General features: G+C 38.3%; 1 protein-coding gene across 1 annotated transcript in view; it reads left to right on the forward strand.

Moving 5' to 3' along the window:
- Positions 1–17,024, forward strand: part of kcnn3 (potassium intermediate/small conductance calcium-activated channel, subfamily N, member 3) — a 76,515-nt gene that overhangs the window by 48,339 nt on the left and 11,152 nt on the right. Inside the window, exons 5-7 of the mRNA XM_026944867.3 lie at positions 1,071–1,192; positions 5,297–5,438; positions 8,967–9,077. Coding sequence (XP_026800668.1) covers positions 1,071–1,192; positions 5,297–5,438; positions 8,967–9,077 — 375 coding nt within the window. The remainder of the gene's footprint in view (positions 1–1,070; positions 1,193–5,296; positions 5,439–8,966; positions 9,078–17,024) is intronic.

Consider the following 17,024-nt stretch of genomic DNA (forward strand, 5'->3'; position numbering starts at 1 on the left):
AAATACGAAATATATCTTTTCTTCATCCCAGTCTTCATAACCAACTAAAATCACAATTTTGGTTTCAAAGGTTCAGTAGTTTTTTAAAACAGTTTTGTTCCACCTTTTTACCTCATAGTAAAATAATATCAACATACAGCCTCTCCTGAACAATTTTTGGAATGTTGTCCCTGCAAAACTAGAAGATACATGTTTAATGGCACAGACTGCAGAGGGTTAAGTGAACTAACATTTTCATAATGTGGTGTCAGGGATAAGCCACCTTTGTTGTGGGAAAGGCGCTATATAAATTAGACATATAATTTTTTTAATTTTTTTTTTCCTCCATGTAATGTTCAGAATATATAAAGGCAGAAGGCCCTTATAATATATAGGGAGACTTAATTGAGTTTAATCATGGATAATGGTTAGTCAGCTAGTCACTGACACTGTTTTTCTTAATGGAAACATATAATATCGGGTCCAATTATTATATTGCACCAAGTATCTGTGTATCAGAAATGGTAGGGGGATTGATATGTAGATTCAGTGACCCATTATAGAGAAATAACACACCTCCAAATGCCACAGTATTTCATGGTCCCTGTAAATAATTGTTGATATTTGTTAGGAGCATCAAATGATTTATGAAGTTGTTTTTTCAGCTATAGCTGATTTTCTGATTGATTACTGGGAGTGTAGGTTAGTTTCTGTCAGGCTCGCTGTTGATACAAGTGATTGATGTCTCTAAGACAAGTTGATAAATGACTGTTAAAGCCAGAGGTGCTTGACATTATAGATTTGAAGGGTTCTGCTTAGTGAACCTCAAATGTTCAACAGTTAATATATTTGTATACTCACGCAAACCCTGCTAAACAAGGGAAAAAATTGGGTGGTGGGGGGGAGGGGGGCGACTATCTGAATCTCTCTGTCTCTAGTCATAGAGGAAGAGTCTGGTGGTGTTGTCCTTAACTGTACTTCAGCGAAATGGATGAATAATGCAAATGAATGCAAACAAATGTCCTTGGTGAAAAAAGTTGTGTGTCAAAACTCCTGGTAAGCTTGTGTGTCTGTCTATGGTTTTTCATTAGGTGCACTTTAACACACGGTTTGTGATGAAGACCCTGATGACTATCTGCCCGGGCACAGTGCTACTGGTCTTCAGCATCTCCCTGTGGATCATTGCAGCCTGGACTGTACGAGTATGTGAGCGGTGAGAGATAATGCTTTTACATTACCTCCCATTACAGCGACATATGCAATCTAGGTTGATCGTGTCCCACGGTTGTTTCATATTTCCCATGTTAGCGGTTCAAAAGGTCGCAGACTGTGCCAAGCCCCGAGGCCACAGCGTGGGCATCCCTGCTTCTGACAAGGCTGTTGCCATGGTAGCAGAACATGTGATACACGCTGGGTGCATTTATTAGATGCAGGAGGATTCCCCAGTTTGAAGCAATGGTTTGCAATGTGTTTCCATGCATAGATGGTTGACATTCATATTCCCCACTTCCACTCTGAGAGACAACTCTGTAGGTCAAGTTTGCACAGAGATGCATAAGGGCTTGGATGTGTTGTGCGAATTTACATTGAAATACAAGAAAAGAGTGTCAGTGAAGTAGGGATGGAACATTATGGAAAAATTCACAGTATGATACCCTTCATAATATAATAATTCATAATATTATTATTTGGTCAGGGAAATTGCTAAGATATTTTTTTAAATAATGTAGAAATAGTTGTCTCTATTTCTGAATTATTTGAAATATATCATTTTAACAGGATTAAAAAATCCTGTTGCACATTTCAGGCACTGGTCTGGACCTTGAAATAATGGTTTCTGTGCCTTTATTATATCCAGTCAGGTCCAAAAAATTTGAGGACATTGACAAATGTATTGTTATTTTAGCTGTCTAGCACAGTATATTGGAGTCGAAATTAAATAATGAATAGCTCAAAGTGCTCAGAGTGCAGACATTCAGCTTAAATGTGAGAGTATGTACATCCAAATCGGGGTGAACAGTGTAAGAATTACAAATACTTTCATATATAGCCCCCCAAATTTAGGCGCTCAAAAGTAATTGGACAAACAAACATAATCGTAAATTGTCATTTTTAATACTTGGTTGTAAATCCTTTGCAGTCAGCGACTGCCTGAAATCTGGAACCATTGACATTACAAGACACTGGGTTTCCCTGGTGATGCTCTGCCAGGCCTTAATTGCAGCTGTCTTCAGTTCCTACGTGTTCTTGGGGTGTTTTGCCTTCAGCAAATGAAATGCATACTTAATCGGATTCAGGCTGGGTGAACCACTTGGCCACTGTAGAACTTTGCACTTGTGTGCCTTAAAAATAAAATGCTGTCCAATAAGTTTTGAAGCATTTGGCTGAATCTCAGCAGATACTATAGCCCTAACAACTTGAGAATTCATCCTGCTGCTTTTGTCAGCAGTCACATCAATAAATACAAGGGAACCAGTTCCATTGGCAGCCATACATGCCCATGCCATGATATGTTTTGGTATTCTTCAGATCATAAGCAGTTCCTTCCCTTCTCCATACTCTTCTCTTCCCATCATTCTGATACAAGTTAATCTTTGTTTTATCTATGCACAGGGTGTTGATCCAAAACTGTACAGGCTTTTTTAAATGTTTTTGGCCAATTCTAGTCTGGTCTATCTGTTTTTGAGGCATAACAATGGATTCCATCTTGTGGTAAAGCCTCTGTATTTACTGTAGTGAAGACTTCTCTTGATTGTTGATTTTGACAAAGATACGCCTACCTCCTGGAGGGTTTGTTAATCTGACCAACTGTTGTGAAGGTTTTTTTTTTAATTTTTTAATTCTTCTTTCATCCACTACAGTTGTTTTCTGTGGTCTTCCAGGGCTTTTGGTGTTCTTGAGCTCACTAGTGTGTTCTTACTTTTTAAGAAGGTACCGAATAATTTACACCTAAAGTTTTTGCTATCTCTGATGGGTTTGGTTTGATTTTTCAGCCTAATGATGGCTTGCATCACTGGCAGTGACAGCTCTTCAAGGTTTAACAGAAACAGATTGCAAATGCAAAAGGCCACACTTGAAATCAGCTCTAGACCTTTTATTTGCTTAATGAGGGAATAACACACACCTGATCACGGAATAGCTGAGCAGCCAACTGTCCAATTACTTTTGTTCCCTTTAAAAGGCAGGCACCACATATAAAAAGTCCTGTTATTCCTACACAGTTCACCCACTTTAGAAGTAAATACCCTCAAATTAAAGTGGAAAGTCTGCACTTGAGCTTATAGTCATCATTTAATTTCAACTACAATATACTGTGGTAGAAAACTAAATTAACAAAAACTTGTGAATGTCTGAATATTAATGGACATGACTGTATACATACAGTTACCATCAGTACCATACAGTTATCTACAGTATACAGTATATCTACATAAAGTTGAGTGCAAATGTTTATTGTGCAAAATATTGATTTTGGGGTTTTTTTCCCAGTTATCTTTCCTCCCCTCTTTGGTTGTGTTTTTATGTCTGGCTTTCCTCCATTTTGTTTTTTTTTTAAATAACCGTTGGTAATTGTCTGCTGCTTACACCTTCTTCCTGATCTGAGCCAATATTGTCTGTTTCATGTCTTGACTCACAATAATCAAGAGTCTAAGAGTTAAGACACTTGGACTATTAATAATTTAAACAAGAATTAGCAAAGTGCATGTGTTGATTGTATTAAGCGTTAGAGTCAAATAAATTAAATTGCTCAGAGGAGAGCAATAGTCATTCATCTTAATGACAACATCAAACTGACTAAACATGACCCTGTTTAGAGATGAAGTGAGATGAAGTGAGAGGGACTCTTTTTTTCCCGTTGGATTTCTGTTCCTAATGGGATCCATCTGTGGCTCCAAAACTGTGAGACCACTCCCACTTTATATTTAATTAGTAATTAAACTTGGAAAAGATTATATAATGCTTCATTAATATAAGTAAAAAAAAATAACAAGGCAAACAGCAAAAGAACTAATCAGATAATAATAAGATGAATATCAGGGGTTAGTTATTACAGGAGCAATTATGACTGTGTTAGGAGTATTCTGCAGTCAAATGATATTAATATAATAAGGACTCAGACTTTTGGAGTCTACTGTGTATGCAGTGTTTTGGCCCTGTGTGCCACTCATGGGTGCTCCCACTGAAAATCAGTTTTAGTAATTACTTATTCTAGCAGGGATGCAGGAAGATGTTTTACATTGGAGGTGCTGGAATTTTAAGCAGCATACATGTGGCGTGTGCTATGACTCATTCATAGGGATTTGTTATGGCAGACTCTCTACATAATCTATGCCTAATAATAAACAAATTAAAAATGTGTTGTTCTTTAATAAAGAAAAGCGTATCATCACTGATAAGTTTTTGTTAGGAGACATTTATTTATTATTTATGGAAAGGGTCTCGTGTAGGTGCTTTGTAACGGTCAGTAGGTTTTCCGACACGGAGCTTAATTCCTGTTATCGATGATATTATTAGTAGTTATATACAGTCATTCCCTTACAAGCCTTTCTTTTTTCTCTCTCTCTTGAAGTTGATGAGAAAAAAACAGCAGATTGTCATGTTACAGAGAAATCCGAAAGTGTAAACTCCTCTGTCCTGAAGACTTGAGTCTCGCAGACATTCTGCAACATTTAACAGTTGAAAAGCACGAAGAAGCTCCCAACTGGTGCAACAGAAAAGTGTTCTTTCTATCCTGTGGAACCACAGCCATCCGTGGCCAGGAGCAAAATTGGCTGTGCTCTCGGGTCGGAGGGGTGGCATACTCTATCTCCCCTATCAATCACAGCGTCACTAGCCAATCATGGGCAACTGTGAGCTCAGGCATGTGGAAGAGGGCAGACAGCACTTTCCTCCAAGAGTGTTACACCACACATTAGTTGGTTGGCTCCACGTGTCTCAGAGGAAGCACATGTTAGCCTTTACCCTACCCGGTTGGTAGCTGTCTTTTGATAGGGGAGACCTGACTGGTGGATGGAGAAAAAAGCGTGATGTGTCAATCATTAATAGAATGAAAAACATACAAACTCCATTTTAAAGTTATTAATTATTTCTTTATTTGTTTATCGGTGTATAATTATTACAGTAGCAGTTGCAGTTACAGAATCCTGAAAGTTGGAGGTGCTGCAGCCACCCAGCCACCTCAGCACCCCTTCTTGGGGTCCTTGTGTTCTAGACACTTTGTAAGAAGCGTTTCCAGATAAAGGCTAGCCATCAAGAGACTACGGCACTGTAAAATGCTCTCTCTCTGTCTGTCTCTCTGTCTCTCCTTCTCTCTCAGGTACCATGATGCTCAGGACGTGACCAGCAATTTCCTGGGAGCCATGTGGCTCATCTCCATCACCTTCCTCTCCATTGGCTATGGAGACATGGTGCCTCATACCTACTGTGGCAAGGGAGTGTGTCTTCTGACTGGCATTATGGTATACACACACACACACACACACGCACACACACCAACTTTGCGCTAGGTCTGTAAATATTACCCAGACATTGCATTGCATTAACATGGCTACATATTGTTATGTGACATGAAATATGGCAGAACCTGTAATGAAGAATATGACAGAATCAGTAAATGCTGTACTTCTACGTGACCTGGTTTTGCTAGAGCTCACATGATGCACCCTGAAAGTTTCTAATGTGGTGAGAGGCAGCTGGAATATATAACCATTTACTATATCATATTGCTGTAGCTTGAATGGATCTGCTAATGTGTTCTAGCTAGAATAGATTTGCTAATTTGAGCTCCTTGGTTCTTTCTGTCTGACACTCTGTGTCTGGCTCTCTCTCTCTCTCCCTCACTCTGTGTGTGTGTGTGTGTGTGTGTGTCTGTGCCTCTGCATTTCTCCCTCTGCCTAAGGGGAGCTCTCTGTCAGACGAGTGCTGTGAAGGAGTCTGGATGTCCTTCTTCATATTGCATGTATATGTGTGTGTTTCAGGAATTTGTGTGTTTGTGGTTACATTTGCTCTGTGAGAGATGCTTCATGGTGTTCTGAGAATATGTTCCCTACTCCTATCTGTCTGTCAACCTCGCTCTCTGTTTCTCTCTCGCACACACTGTAAAAACATATGCACAAATGCACAAACATGCACTTAGTCACTACACGAAGATAGTTTGCTTACTTTCCAGTCTTTCTCTTTATCTCTCACTTTCTCTCTTTCTCTTCTCCCACTCCTATTATACTGTACACTGAGACATCCACACACACCTCTCTGTCTACACACACAGACATATGTGCACAAACATATAGGCACACACAAAACCCCAACCTATTATAGCCTCTGTTTAATTCTGCCTTACACCCACACATCCACAGACCTACATAGATCATAGAGAATCTATTGCTCAGAAGGGTTTTGAAATCATTTTTCATGACGGTTGTGTGCCATCCATTTTGTGTGTTGGAAAGGTGTAGGAAACTGTGGCTACAGGGTAAGAAACATCTTGAAAGAATGAAAAAACTGAGGGTGAGAAAGACGACAGAATGTGATTTCTTTTCTTGTGGTGAGTGATTGTAATGACTTTCTATAGGTGGAATTATGGGACTTGTTGCTATGACAACACTGAAGGCCAACTGGGTTGGAATATACCACTGCCCTGTAGGGGTGGGGAGTTGAGGGGGGGTGGGGGGGGGGGGGGGTGGGGGGGGGGGGGGGTGTTAGACTGGCACATGAGTTTGGATGCCAGGGGGAGGGCAGTGCCAGGGCGATCTGTTGTTTGCTCATCGGGAGCCATCAGTCTCTCTGTATCTATCTTTTCTCTCTCTCTCCTTCTCTCTCTCTCTCTCTCTCAAAACCACATGGCAGAGATAAACAGTCTGTTAGCTATAGTTAGGTTGTATTTTCTTAGGCATTTTGTGCAATTCTAACACCTGAGGAGAAGAACTGTCGTGTTAAATTTTTGTCCTCTAAAACAGACTGATATGTATTCATGAAAAAGCACTGTAATTCCTACATAGTTCATCTGAGGGTATGATGTGAGTGACTATTGATAGGACCACATTATTACCACTTGAGCAGCTGGAACAGACAGAGCTTTATTGTCCAAATGGAAAACATCTAATATAATTTTTTTCCCAGAAGTAGTTCTTCCACAATGTATATAACAGTAAGAAAAAAAATAAGATTATTATTATTATAGGTTTTTCTTTGTTAAATAACAACACTTTTTAAAATCTATTTATTATTAGGCTTAGATAATATGAAATGTCCATCATACAAGATCCTGTGAATTAGATATTGCGCCAATAATGATGTATTAGACCAAGCGAAGTAATGCTGCTGTTATAGAACATTAATCAGGTGACCATTCAGATTTGAGAATTCAAAAGCACTGTAGAATAAAGCACTTTAATAAACAACTGAAGTTGACCAAAATGCTGTAGTGATTATGTATTGATTAAAGCTTTGAATATAAATTACAGTAAAACAGAACAAAATAAGAATAAAATACCCCAAATTCTAAAAAAAAAACAGACCCTACAGAAGTAAATGAATGAAAAAATATATATTCCTATAAGCAGACAATGCACAGTTTGATAATGTTTTTACACCACATGGTGAATTATGATGATGTAGTGCAGTTGTTTAGAAAGCTGGCACACTTCCAATCAATGATAGAAACATTAATCTTGTTCAGTTTTAATGAATTCCAAGAGTTATGCAGTGAGTATGTGAGCCAAAGCTAAAGCACAGTTTGTTCATGCATGAAGGCCTCAATCCAAACCAAACAACGTGTATCAAGATTCAGAATGACTAGCTGAAGAATCCTAAAGCTTTAGAGCAATAAAAATAGCTAAAGATTTAAGAGACGCTATGAGAGGACTGGTAATTTTTATTAGAGGACTCAAAGTTTCTGCTCAAAAATCCATACATGGCACTGAAACAGTTGTAGAAGAAAGAGCATTTTATTTGTATGTACTATTTAATATGGTTGTAACTAAAGAGTACTGTTAATTTTTTTTCATTCCATACATTTTTTTTTTGATTAATATTCACATAAGCAGTCTGTTTCAAATCTTAAAAAAATCTTTGGAACCATATTATATATTTGGAAAACCCTGGAAACATTTCCATTATGAGTTATTTAATGCTGGATATGGGCAAAGTGGTCCTGAGAAATGGGCTTTGTTTATGTCATGTCTTCAGTGATTTTTGGTTGCAGAGCCTCTATACCCATCTTCTGAGTGGTTTCAGTCTCACCCATTACCCACCAGGCACAGTGCGAATACAGAGTGTACTCTTACATTTCATTAGCCACTTTTTAAGCCAAATTCATTTAGCAGGCTGACAACCTCATTACCACCCCGTTTGATGCTTTTCCTTTCCCATTTGCTTTTCTTTCTACTGTATTTTGTCCTCCTTCTCCCCCAAATCCGTCTCTTTCTCTCTTCCCCTACAGTGTTCTCTGCCTCAGTGTGTTCTCTACAGCGCTCTAATTTTGCTGTTATCACCCTGTCACCTGTTTCGCTTCTCTCAGTGAAAATGTCCTTGCCTCCAAGTAATTGGACCATGACAGTTTGTGTTGTTCTTGACATTTTCCATGAGAGTAGTCAGTTGCCCAGTTATTTTAGAGCTCCTAAAATAGCAAAGCATTTTTGTATAGGGATGCAATTCTTACTGAGAGTACGTGACTCTGAATGTGACTCTATATTGAAATCTGATGCATCTATACAGCAAGACTGAAGTTTAGAAAGCATCTTAAAATGGGACTGTGCTGTGCTTCCAATTCAGGACATTTCTACCATTCTTTCTGACCTTCATCACTATCGGGGAAAAAAAAAAGATTCCTCAAAACTTCTTGCCTCTCATTTTTTCTTTTTTTTCCTCTTTCATCTCTTTATCTCACTCCTGTCATGGAAAATCAGAACAGCTATACTCTTGCTTCTGATATATTGTCTTGTTCATTCACACTTCTCTCACTCTCTCTTTCCCTCTGTATCTACCAGGGGGCAGGCTGCACAGCGCTGGTTGTTGCCGTGGTAGCAAGGAAGCTGGAGCTGACCAAGGCTGAGAAGCATGTGCACAACTTCATGATGGACACACAGCTCACAAAACGGGTACACACACACACATATTACTGTCACAGACATATATAGTAAGCTGTCCACTTCATAGGATAAAAGTAAACATTTAAATAGACTAGGACTGTGGTGACACATTAGTGTAATGGTTTACTACAGTAAGGAGATTTCCCTTCAAATACACTAGAAGCGTTTGAAAACATGGTTGTTTACTTATTTGCAGAATAAGTAACTGTTAGTTTGATAAAATAATGAAGGTCAAGAGATGTCATCTTAACAAGTCAGTTAGCAATAATATATATCCCAACACCTTTCATTACCAAGCTATTTAGTACTTGCATTGCTGCTGTGTTATACATCATTGAAGGACTTCCTGTTTGATAATATGAAGTTATAAGCAGTCTCCACTGTGTTGGGTTGAAAATCCGTGAAACTGTCCCCTATCTGAGGTAATGTCTCTAGCCCTGTGATTAGTCTCTGGCCTGATAAACTGTCTTCAGCTAAATGTCATACATAAATCCATGTGATTAGCTGCAACAAACCGTCATATCAATGGTTAATTTTTTTAAATAGGCCTAGCTAACAGGTTAAAAAACATATCATTACCACATACCGTAACATTTCCATTCTATACCACATATGTATCATACATACAGTATGTTCAGATATCCAAAAACATTCTTCACCCCTAAGCAAGAAAAGCAATGTGTACACTATGTACACTAGCATTATGTACACCCCTGAGCAATGTACACCCCTGAGCAAAAAAAGGCCCAAAATGGCAAATATTAAGCTTTTAATTGTCTTAGCAATAAATCATTGGTCAGAAAAGTAGCAAGAATTAAACAAATGCACTCCTGAGACTGACTGTGCCACCATTTGCTCGTTTACTTTTGCTGCAGTGAACTGTTTGGGGGAAAAGCTAGAAACAGGGAAATTCACTTATATGGTCTTCTTGTATGCAAAGGTAAAACCATGATAATGATTAAAATGTTTGATGTAAAACTGAAACTATCACATGTCTGGGTTTACAAAATTTTCCAAAAAATATCTTCTTGTTTTTTTTTTTTTCTTAGAAAGATTTGTCATTATTTGGTTATCTACCACACCTGATGCAGCCCATCAAGGGCCAGAAGGCTTAAACATGTAAAGAAATCAAAGGGAAAAGCTGTCCCATACTAACTTCCTTTATCTATTTGTTTAATAATTCTTGCTAATGTAATGACCAATGATTTGTTGTTAAGACCATTAAAAGCTTAATATTTTGCCATTTTGGGCTTAGCCCATTTTTTTGCCCAGGAGTGTACACTATATTGGGATTTCTAAAAGCAGTGTGTTATGCAGACAACAACCCAAACCAGTGTTTCAGTTAGATCACAGTATTGCATAACAGCTGCTGGCATAACAGCCCTCTCTCTTCTTCTCTCTCTACACACCCCTCCATCCCTCTCTCTCTCTCTCACTCTGTTCCCTCACCCTCCCTCCTTCCTTCCCTTCCTCCTTTCAGGTCCGTTTTAATTTTTCATGTAGTTGAAAGTCCCACGCTTCAAAAATAGCTCCCACTATCAAATATGTAGGTTCTATCATGGCTTGCACAGTAGCTAGCGAGGAGAGCCAGCGATCAATAATTGCAACTCAGATAAAGATAACAATATTAAAAAAAAAAGATTGGAAGCGTGTCAGCTGTGAATTGGGAAAGCTAAATGCCTTAAATGCCTTCAGAGAAAGAAAGAGTGAGACAGGGAGCGAGCATCTGAAAGGACTCCATGTTTTTTATTATTATTATTTCACACTTAGCTGCCTCTGCCATACAATTCTGTGGATTAATACATCGAGTCGGCCGCTACTATGGTTACGAATGCAGCTACTGTCAAGAAGAAAAAAAAAACATGACCAGAACTTTGAATAAATGGAATGATTACATCACAGCACAGTTGCCCTGGAGACGGTGTTTACCTTGAACTGGAGAGAAAAAGAAAAATGGGTGGGTGTTTCCTTCCACTCATCTCTCTGTGATTAACATACTGTACATTTTGAAACAAAGCAAAGATGGTCTTCTACCATTAGCAACACATGCATGCACTCTTGAACAAAAAAGCACTGACGAAAATTCTTAAGTATGCATTGCATTTTACATTTTGAATTTTGATTCAGCGCATACTATGATAAGATGAAGCAGGGAATCCAATTAAGGAATGGCATCTTTTCATGTTTATATGGCATGCTAAACTGTAATTACTGTATTCATAGAAAAAAAAAAAAAGCACAAATCTAAGGCCCTAACTGGAGCATGCTCCCAGGCCCTACACAGCTCCCTACCAGAAAGTAAATTGCATTTTCCAGCAGTGTGACTCTGGCAAGAAAACAGATCATGTCCCTGACTAGCAGGGCTCAAGAACACCCAACAGAGACCAAGTCCAAATAAAAACAGCAGAGCTTCAATTAAATGTAAGAAAATGTATAAATAAAATCCAACTCAAATTAGGGGTGGTTGCACTACTGGGAAGTGTTGTTCACCCAAAGCTCCAGGGTCCCTGATCCTGAGTGCCGGTTACTTTCTGTGTCCATGTGGGTTTGCTCTGGGGTTTCTGGTTTCCTCCCACCTCCCAAAAACATGCCAGTAGGTGTATTAACTACTCTAATTTACTCTACTATAATTAAGTGTAAATGAGTGTGTGGATAAGTGTGTCCATGGTGTCCTGAAATGAACCTGCATCTCATCCAGGGTTTTTTTTTCCACTTTGCACCCCGTGTTCCTGAGATTCTACACAACTCTGACCAGTGAAGTCATGATGGAATGAATGAATGAACTAGAAGCACAGTTTCTATGTCTCTGTTCTTCAGCCAAGTAGCTTTCTGCTCTCACACCCCTCTTCATGTAACTTGAGCAAGCTGTCAGAATTGCTCTACAGCTCTACAAATATATGCGAGTGGAAGTGAGCTTCTTCAACCCAGGAGATAAAAAAATCCTTCTGAATCTTCTGTTTCTGGAACCTTAGCACAACCTCTAAAGCACTTCACAGGTTCACAGCTGATGAAGAACTTTTGTCTGAAACACTCTGTTTCACTGGAAACTTTGTGTGCTATATCTCAATGGTTTTATATTATATATATATATATATATATATATATATATATATATATATATATATATATATATATATATATATATATATATATAGTCAGGTCCATAAGTATTTGGACAGTGACACAATCTTTGTAATTTTGCTTCTGAACACCACCACAATGGATTTGAAATGAAGCAATCAAGACGTGACTGAAGTGTAGACTTTCAGCTTTAACTCGAGGGGTTTAACAAAAATGTTCCATTAACTGTTTAGGAATTACAGCCATTTTTACAGAGTTCCTCCGTTTTCACAGGCTCAAAAGTAATTGGACAAACTAACATCTAACATAATCATAAAGATTATATTTAATACTTTGATGCAAATCCTTTGCAGTCAGTGACTGCCTGAAGTCTGGAACCCATGGACATCACCAAATGCTGAGTTTCCTCCCTGGAGATGCTTTGCCAGGCTTTTACTGCAGCTACCTTCAGTTGCTGCTTGCATGTGGGTCTTTCTGCCTTCAGTTTTGTCTTCAGTAAGTGAAAAGCATGCGCAATTGGGTTGAGGTCAGATGAGAGACTCGGCCATTTAAGAAAATTCCATTTCCAAGCTCTTGGGTTGCTTTTGAGGTACGTTTTGGGTCATTATCCATCTATAGTGTGAAGCACTGTCCTATCAGTCTTGCAGCATTTGACTGAATCTGAGCAGAAAGTTTAGGTCTATACACTTCAGAATTCATCCTGCTACTGCTATCAGCAGTCACATCATCAATAAACACCAGTGACCCAGTTCCACTGGCAGCCATAAACTTTATTATTTAATAGACTTTATTTATATAGACTTTATTATTAATACAGTGCTATGTACAGATCGGATTTGCAATCTGGTAAAAATATATCATGATTTTTTTTTCAGGCTGGATCATGACCCACGATTATTTTTTTAATCTACTGAAAAGAGCAACCAAACTACAGTCAGGTCCATAAATATTGGGACATCGACACAATTCTAACATTTTTGGCTCTATACACCACCACAGTGGATTTCAAATGAAACGAACAAGATGTGCTTTAACTGCAGACTGTCAGCTTTAACTTGAGGGTATTTACATCCAAATCAGGTGAACGGTGTAGGAATTACAACAGTTTGCATATGTGCCTCCCAAGTGATGGGACAGAATAATAATCATAAATCAAACTTTCACTTTTTAATACTTGGTTGCAAATCCTTTGCAGTCAATTACAGCCCGAAGTCTGGAACGCATAGACATCACCAGACGCTGGGTTTCATCCCTGGTGATGCTCTGCCAGGCCTCTACTGCAACTGTCTTCAGTTCCTGCTTGTTCTTGGGGCATTTTCCCTTCAGTTTTGTCTTCATCAAGTGAAATGCATGCTCAATCGGATTCAGGTCAGGTGATTGACTTGGCCATTGCATAACAGTCCACTTCTTTCTCTTCAAAAACTCTTTGGGTGCTTTTACAGTATGCTTTGGGTCATTGTCCATCTGCACTGTGAAGCGCCGTCCAATGAGTTCTGAAGCATTTGGCTGAATATGAGCAGATAATATTGCCCGAAACACTTCAGAATTCATCCTGCTGCTTTTGTCAGCAGTCACATCATCAATAAATACAAGAGAACCAGTTCCATTGGCAGCCATACATGCCCACGCCATGACACTACCACCACCATGCTTCACTGATGAGGTGGTATGCTTAGGATCATGAGCAGTTCCGTTCCTTCTCCATACTCTTCTCTTCCCATCACTCTGGTACAAGTTGATCTTGGTCTCATCTGTCCATAGGATGTTGTTCCAGAACTGTGAAGGCTTTTTTAGATGTCGTTTGGCAAACTCTAATCTGGCCTTCCTGTTTTTGAGGCTCACCAATGGTTTACATCTTGTGGTGAACCCTCTGTATTCACTCTGGTGAAGTCTTCTCTTGATTGTTGACTTTGACACACATACACCTACCTCCTGGAGAGTGTTCTTGATATGGCCAACTGTTGTGAAGGGTGTTTTCTTCACCAGGGAAAGAATTCTTCGGTCATCCACCACAGTTGTTTTCCGTGGTGTTCCGGGTCTTTTGGTGTTGCTGAGCTCACCGGTGCGTCCCTTCTTTTTAAGAATGTTCCAAACAGTTGTTTTGGCCACGCCTAATGTTTTTGCTATCTCTCTGATGGGTTTGTTTTGTTTTTTCAGCCTAATGGTGGCTTGCTTCACTGATAGTGACAGCTCTTTGGATCTCATCTTGAGAGTTGACAGCAACAGATTCCAAATGCAAATAGCACACTTGAAATGAACTCTGGACCTTTTATCTGCTCATTGTAATTGGGATAATGAGGGAATAACACACACTTGGCCATGGAACAGCTGAGAAGCCAATTGTTCCATCACTTTTGGTCCCTTAACAAGTGGGAGGCACATATGCAAACTGTTGTAATTCCTACACCGTTCACCTGATTTGGCTGTAAATACCCTCAAATTAAAGCTGACAGTCTGCAGTTAAAGCACATCTTGTTCGTTTCATTTCATTCATTTCATGAAATCCATTGTGGTGGTGTATAGAGCCAAAAATGTTAGAATTGTGTCGATGTCCCAATATTTATGGACCTGACTGTAATTTCCCTACTGAAGAAAATATAGCTCTACCAGCAAACATTACCTAAGAGAAAAAGCAGAACAGGCATCACTTAGCCCAAAGTACCTTTTTATACAAATTTTAATAAAGTGCACTTCTCAAAATGTAAAAAAAAAAAAAAAACTTTCTAAAATGAAAACAATCAAGCATGGATAACGTATTTTAAAAAATGTAAAATAAAAACTCCTCTACTACCGACCTCTACTAATACAATGTGCTAATAGTCTTCAGTATTCACAAGTGCAGTAAATGGAAAAGTGTTTAATAAGGTGTTTAATATTAGTATGTTTAGTATGTGTAAATATGGATGTATGTATGTGAGAAACATTTGTATTGCACTTCTCTCTGCATTGTTTCGGTTTTTACTGCATTTCTCTCAGTGTTCTGTGTACCACTGAGGAATGGTGGTGTCAGAAAAATATTTGTGACTTTTTGGGTTTTTTTTTAAGTCACTTAAAACCCTCAATTCTGACCATTTTGATTGGTACTATATCCTTTGACAGGTCAAATGTCACGGCATCAGTGAAGTCTTAACGGCATTTTTCTCATAAGTAGTACCATAAGGCATTTGCTTACTCCAGTGCTGTTTCTGGCCACGGTGCTGTTACACTCATGTGCCTTGCCTGGGTTATCTGGCTTTTGGTACATTCTTTAGGCTTTCTTGGTGGTTGAAAAATTGTTTCCTTGATGAGCTTTGCATATTTTGCAAAAAATCGTTTGCAACATATGGTTCATAAAACAACTTGGGATGCCATGTCTGAGCTTTTTCAGCACAACAGACAAAATGTGTTTAGTATCACGGTATCTCTGTAAAAACAGATCGTGGAGACATTTTAATCATTCATGATCTAAAATCGTCGTATCGCTCACCCCTAGTGCTATGCAAATGATATGTTTTCCATTCACAGTCATCATAATTTCCTGTTAGTCTGACTCTCTTAGAAGAATGGAGGAACCCCTGCTGGGAGCTTTCAGAGGAGCTTTGTGATCAAACAACTGATTTGTCTTGCATCCTTTATAAATAGCAGCAGAGTTAAAAACATCACTTCTCACAGTACTTTGTTTCAAATTATATGTCTTATTCAGCACTGACAGGAGCATTACTGTCTATCTAAATACGGCATGACGCAAATGTGTTTGAAAGACCGTTGGCATTATGAAATGTCATTATGATTTAAACCTGACTGACAGCCAAGCAATGTGGGTATAGCAGTTGAATATTAAAAAATTATTATTAAAAATTCATGCTTTCTGTAGCCTAAGATCTCAGGATAATATTAAATCATGTTAAGATAATTCAATCTGAGATAACATGGAGAGAAGTAATTGAGGGCTCCAAATTTATTATAAAATGTATATATAATGAATCTTACTAATTTATGAAGGTTATTTTCTTGTTAAAAAAAATAAGTCTATTCATCTGTGGGCTATGGATAAAGCTAGACTCTTTTGTCCTATTCATTATTCAGCCCTATATTTTATTTATTACATATTAAATTGAATGCAAATGAAATCAATAAATAGCAACTATTTTTAGACAATCGGTACATTGTTGTCTTTCAGAGGAACTAGAATAAAATCTTTAAATGCAATTTTCCTTTTTCACTTTTGGGATTTTAAAATGCTATAACTACTTCTGGCTAAGATATGTGTAAAGGAGAAAGTCCAGGATCTAAATATCTGCATATTTTATCCCAGTATCTGGTTGCCTCTGCTAGGAAGTTAAGACTTGGCTATAAATGGATTTTTTTTTAGTGAGATGACACAAATATACATCCAAATCAACCTGCTGTGGCTTCTTCAGGAACTAATGTCATTGACAGACCAAAAATACACAAAATATTTAGCCATATTGTGTCTAAAATGTTAGTTAGTCGATATTAATTTCTTATTTATAGAACTAAGCAATATCACACTCACAGTCGTGCGGTTACATTATGTTGAATATCAGCCGCAAGTAATCACGGCCGTGCCAATATTTAGTACAACAGCACTCTTGCTCTTGCAATATTGCTTAAATATAGTGACATGTTTTGTGATGTCATTGTCTTCTTCACCAGAATAGCGTCACAAGATCAATGTTACAGCCCTCCCGACACCATCCCAGCATGTATTACTGTTGTATAACAGCACAGTCTGTCGTGTGCTATTCCTTACATAATGACAAGGTACTTTTTTGTTACAGTATCCTGGTGAAGACAAAGAAAAATGGGTTCCTTCCACTCATCTCTCTGTGATTAACATACACATTTAGAATCAGTTATCAAAAATGGCTCGCT

The sequence above is a fragment of the Pangasianodon hypophthalmus genome, chromosome 1 (assembly GCF_027358585.1).
Source record: "Pangasianodon hypophthalmus isolate fPanHyp1 chromosome 1, fPanHyp1.pri, whole genome shotgun sequence".
Lineage (NCBI taxonomy): Eukaryota > Metazoa > Chordata > Actinopteri > Siluriformes > Pangasiidae > Pangasianodon > Pangasianodon hypophthalmus.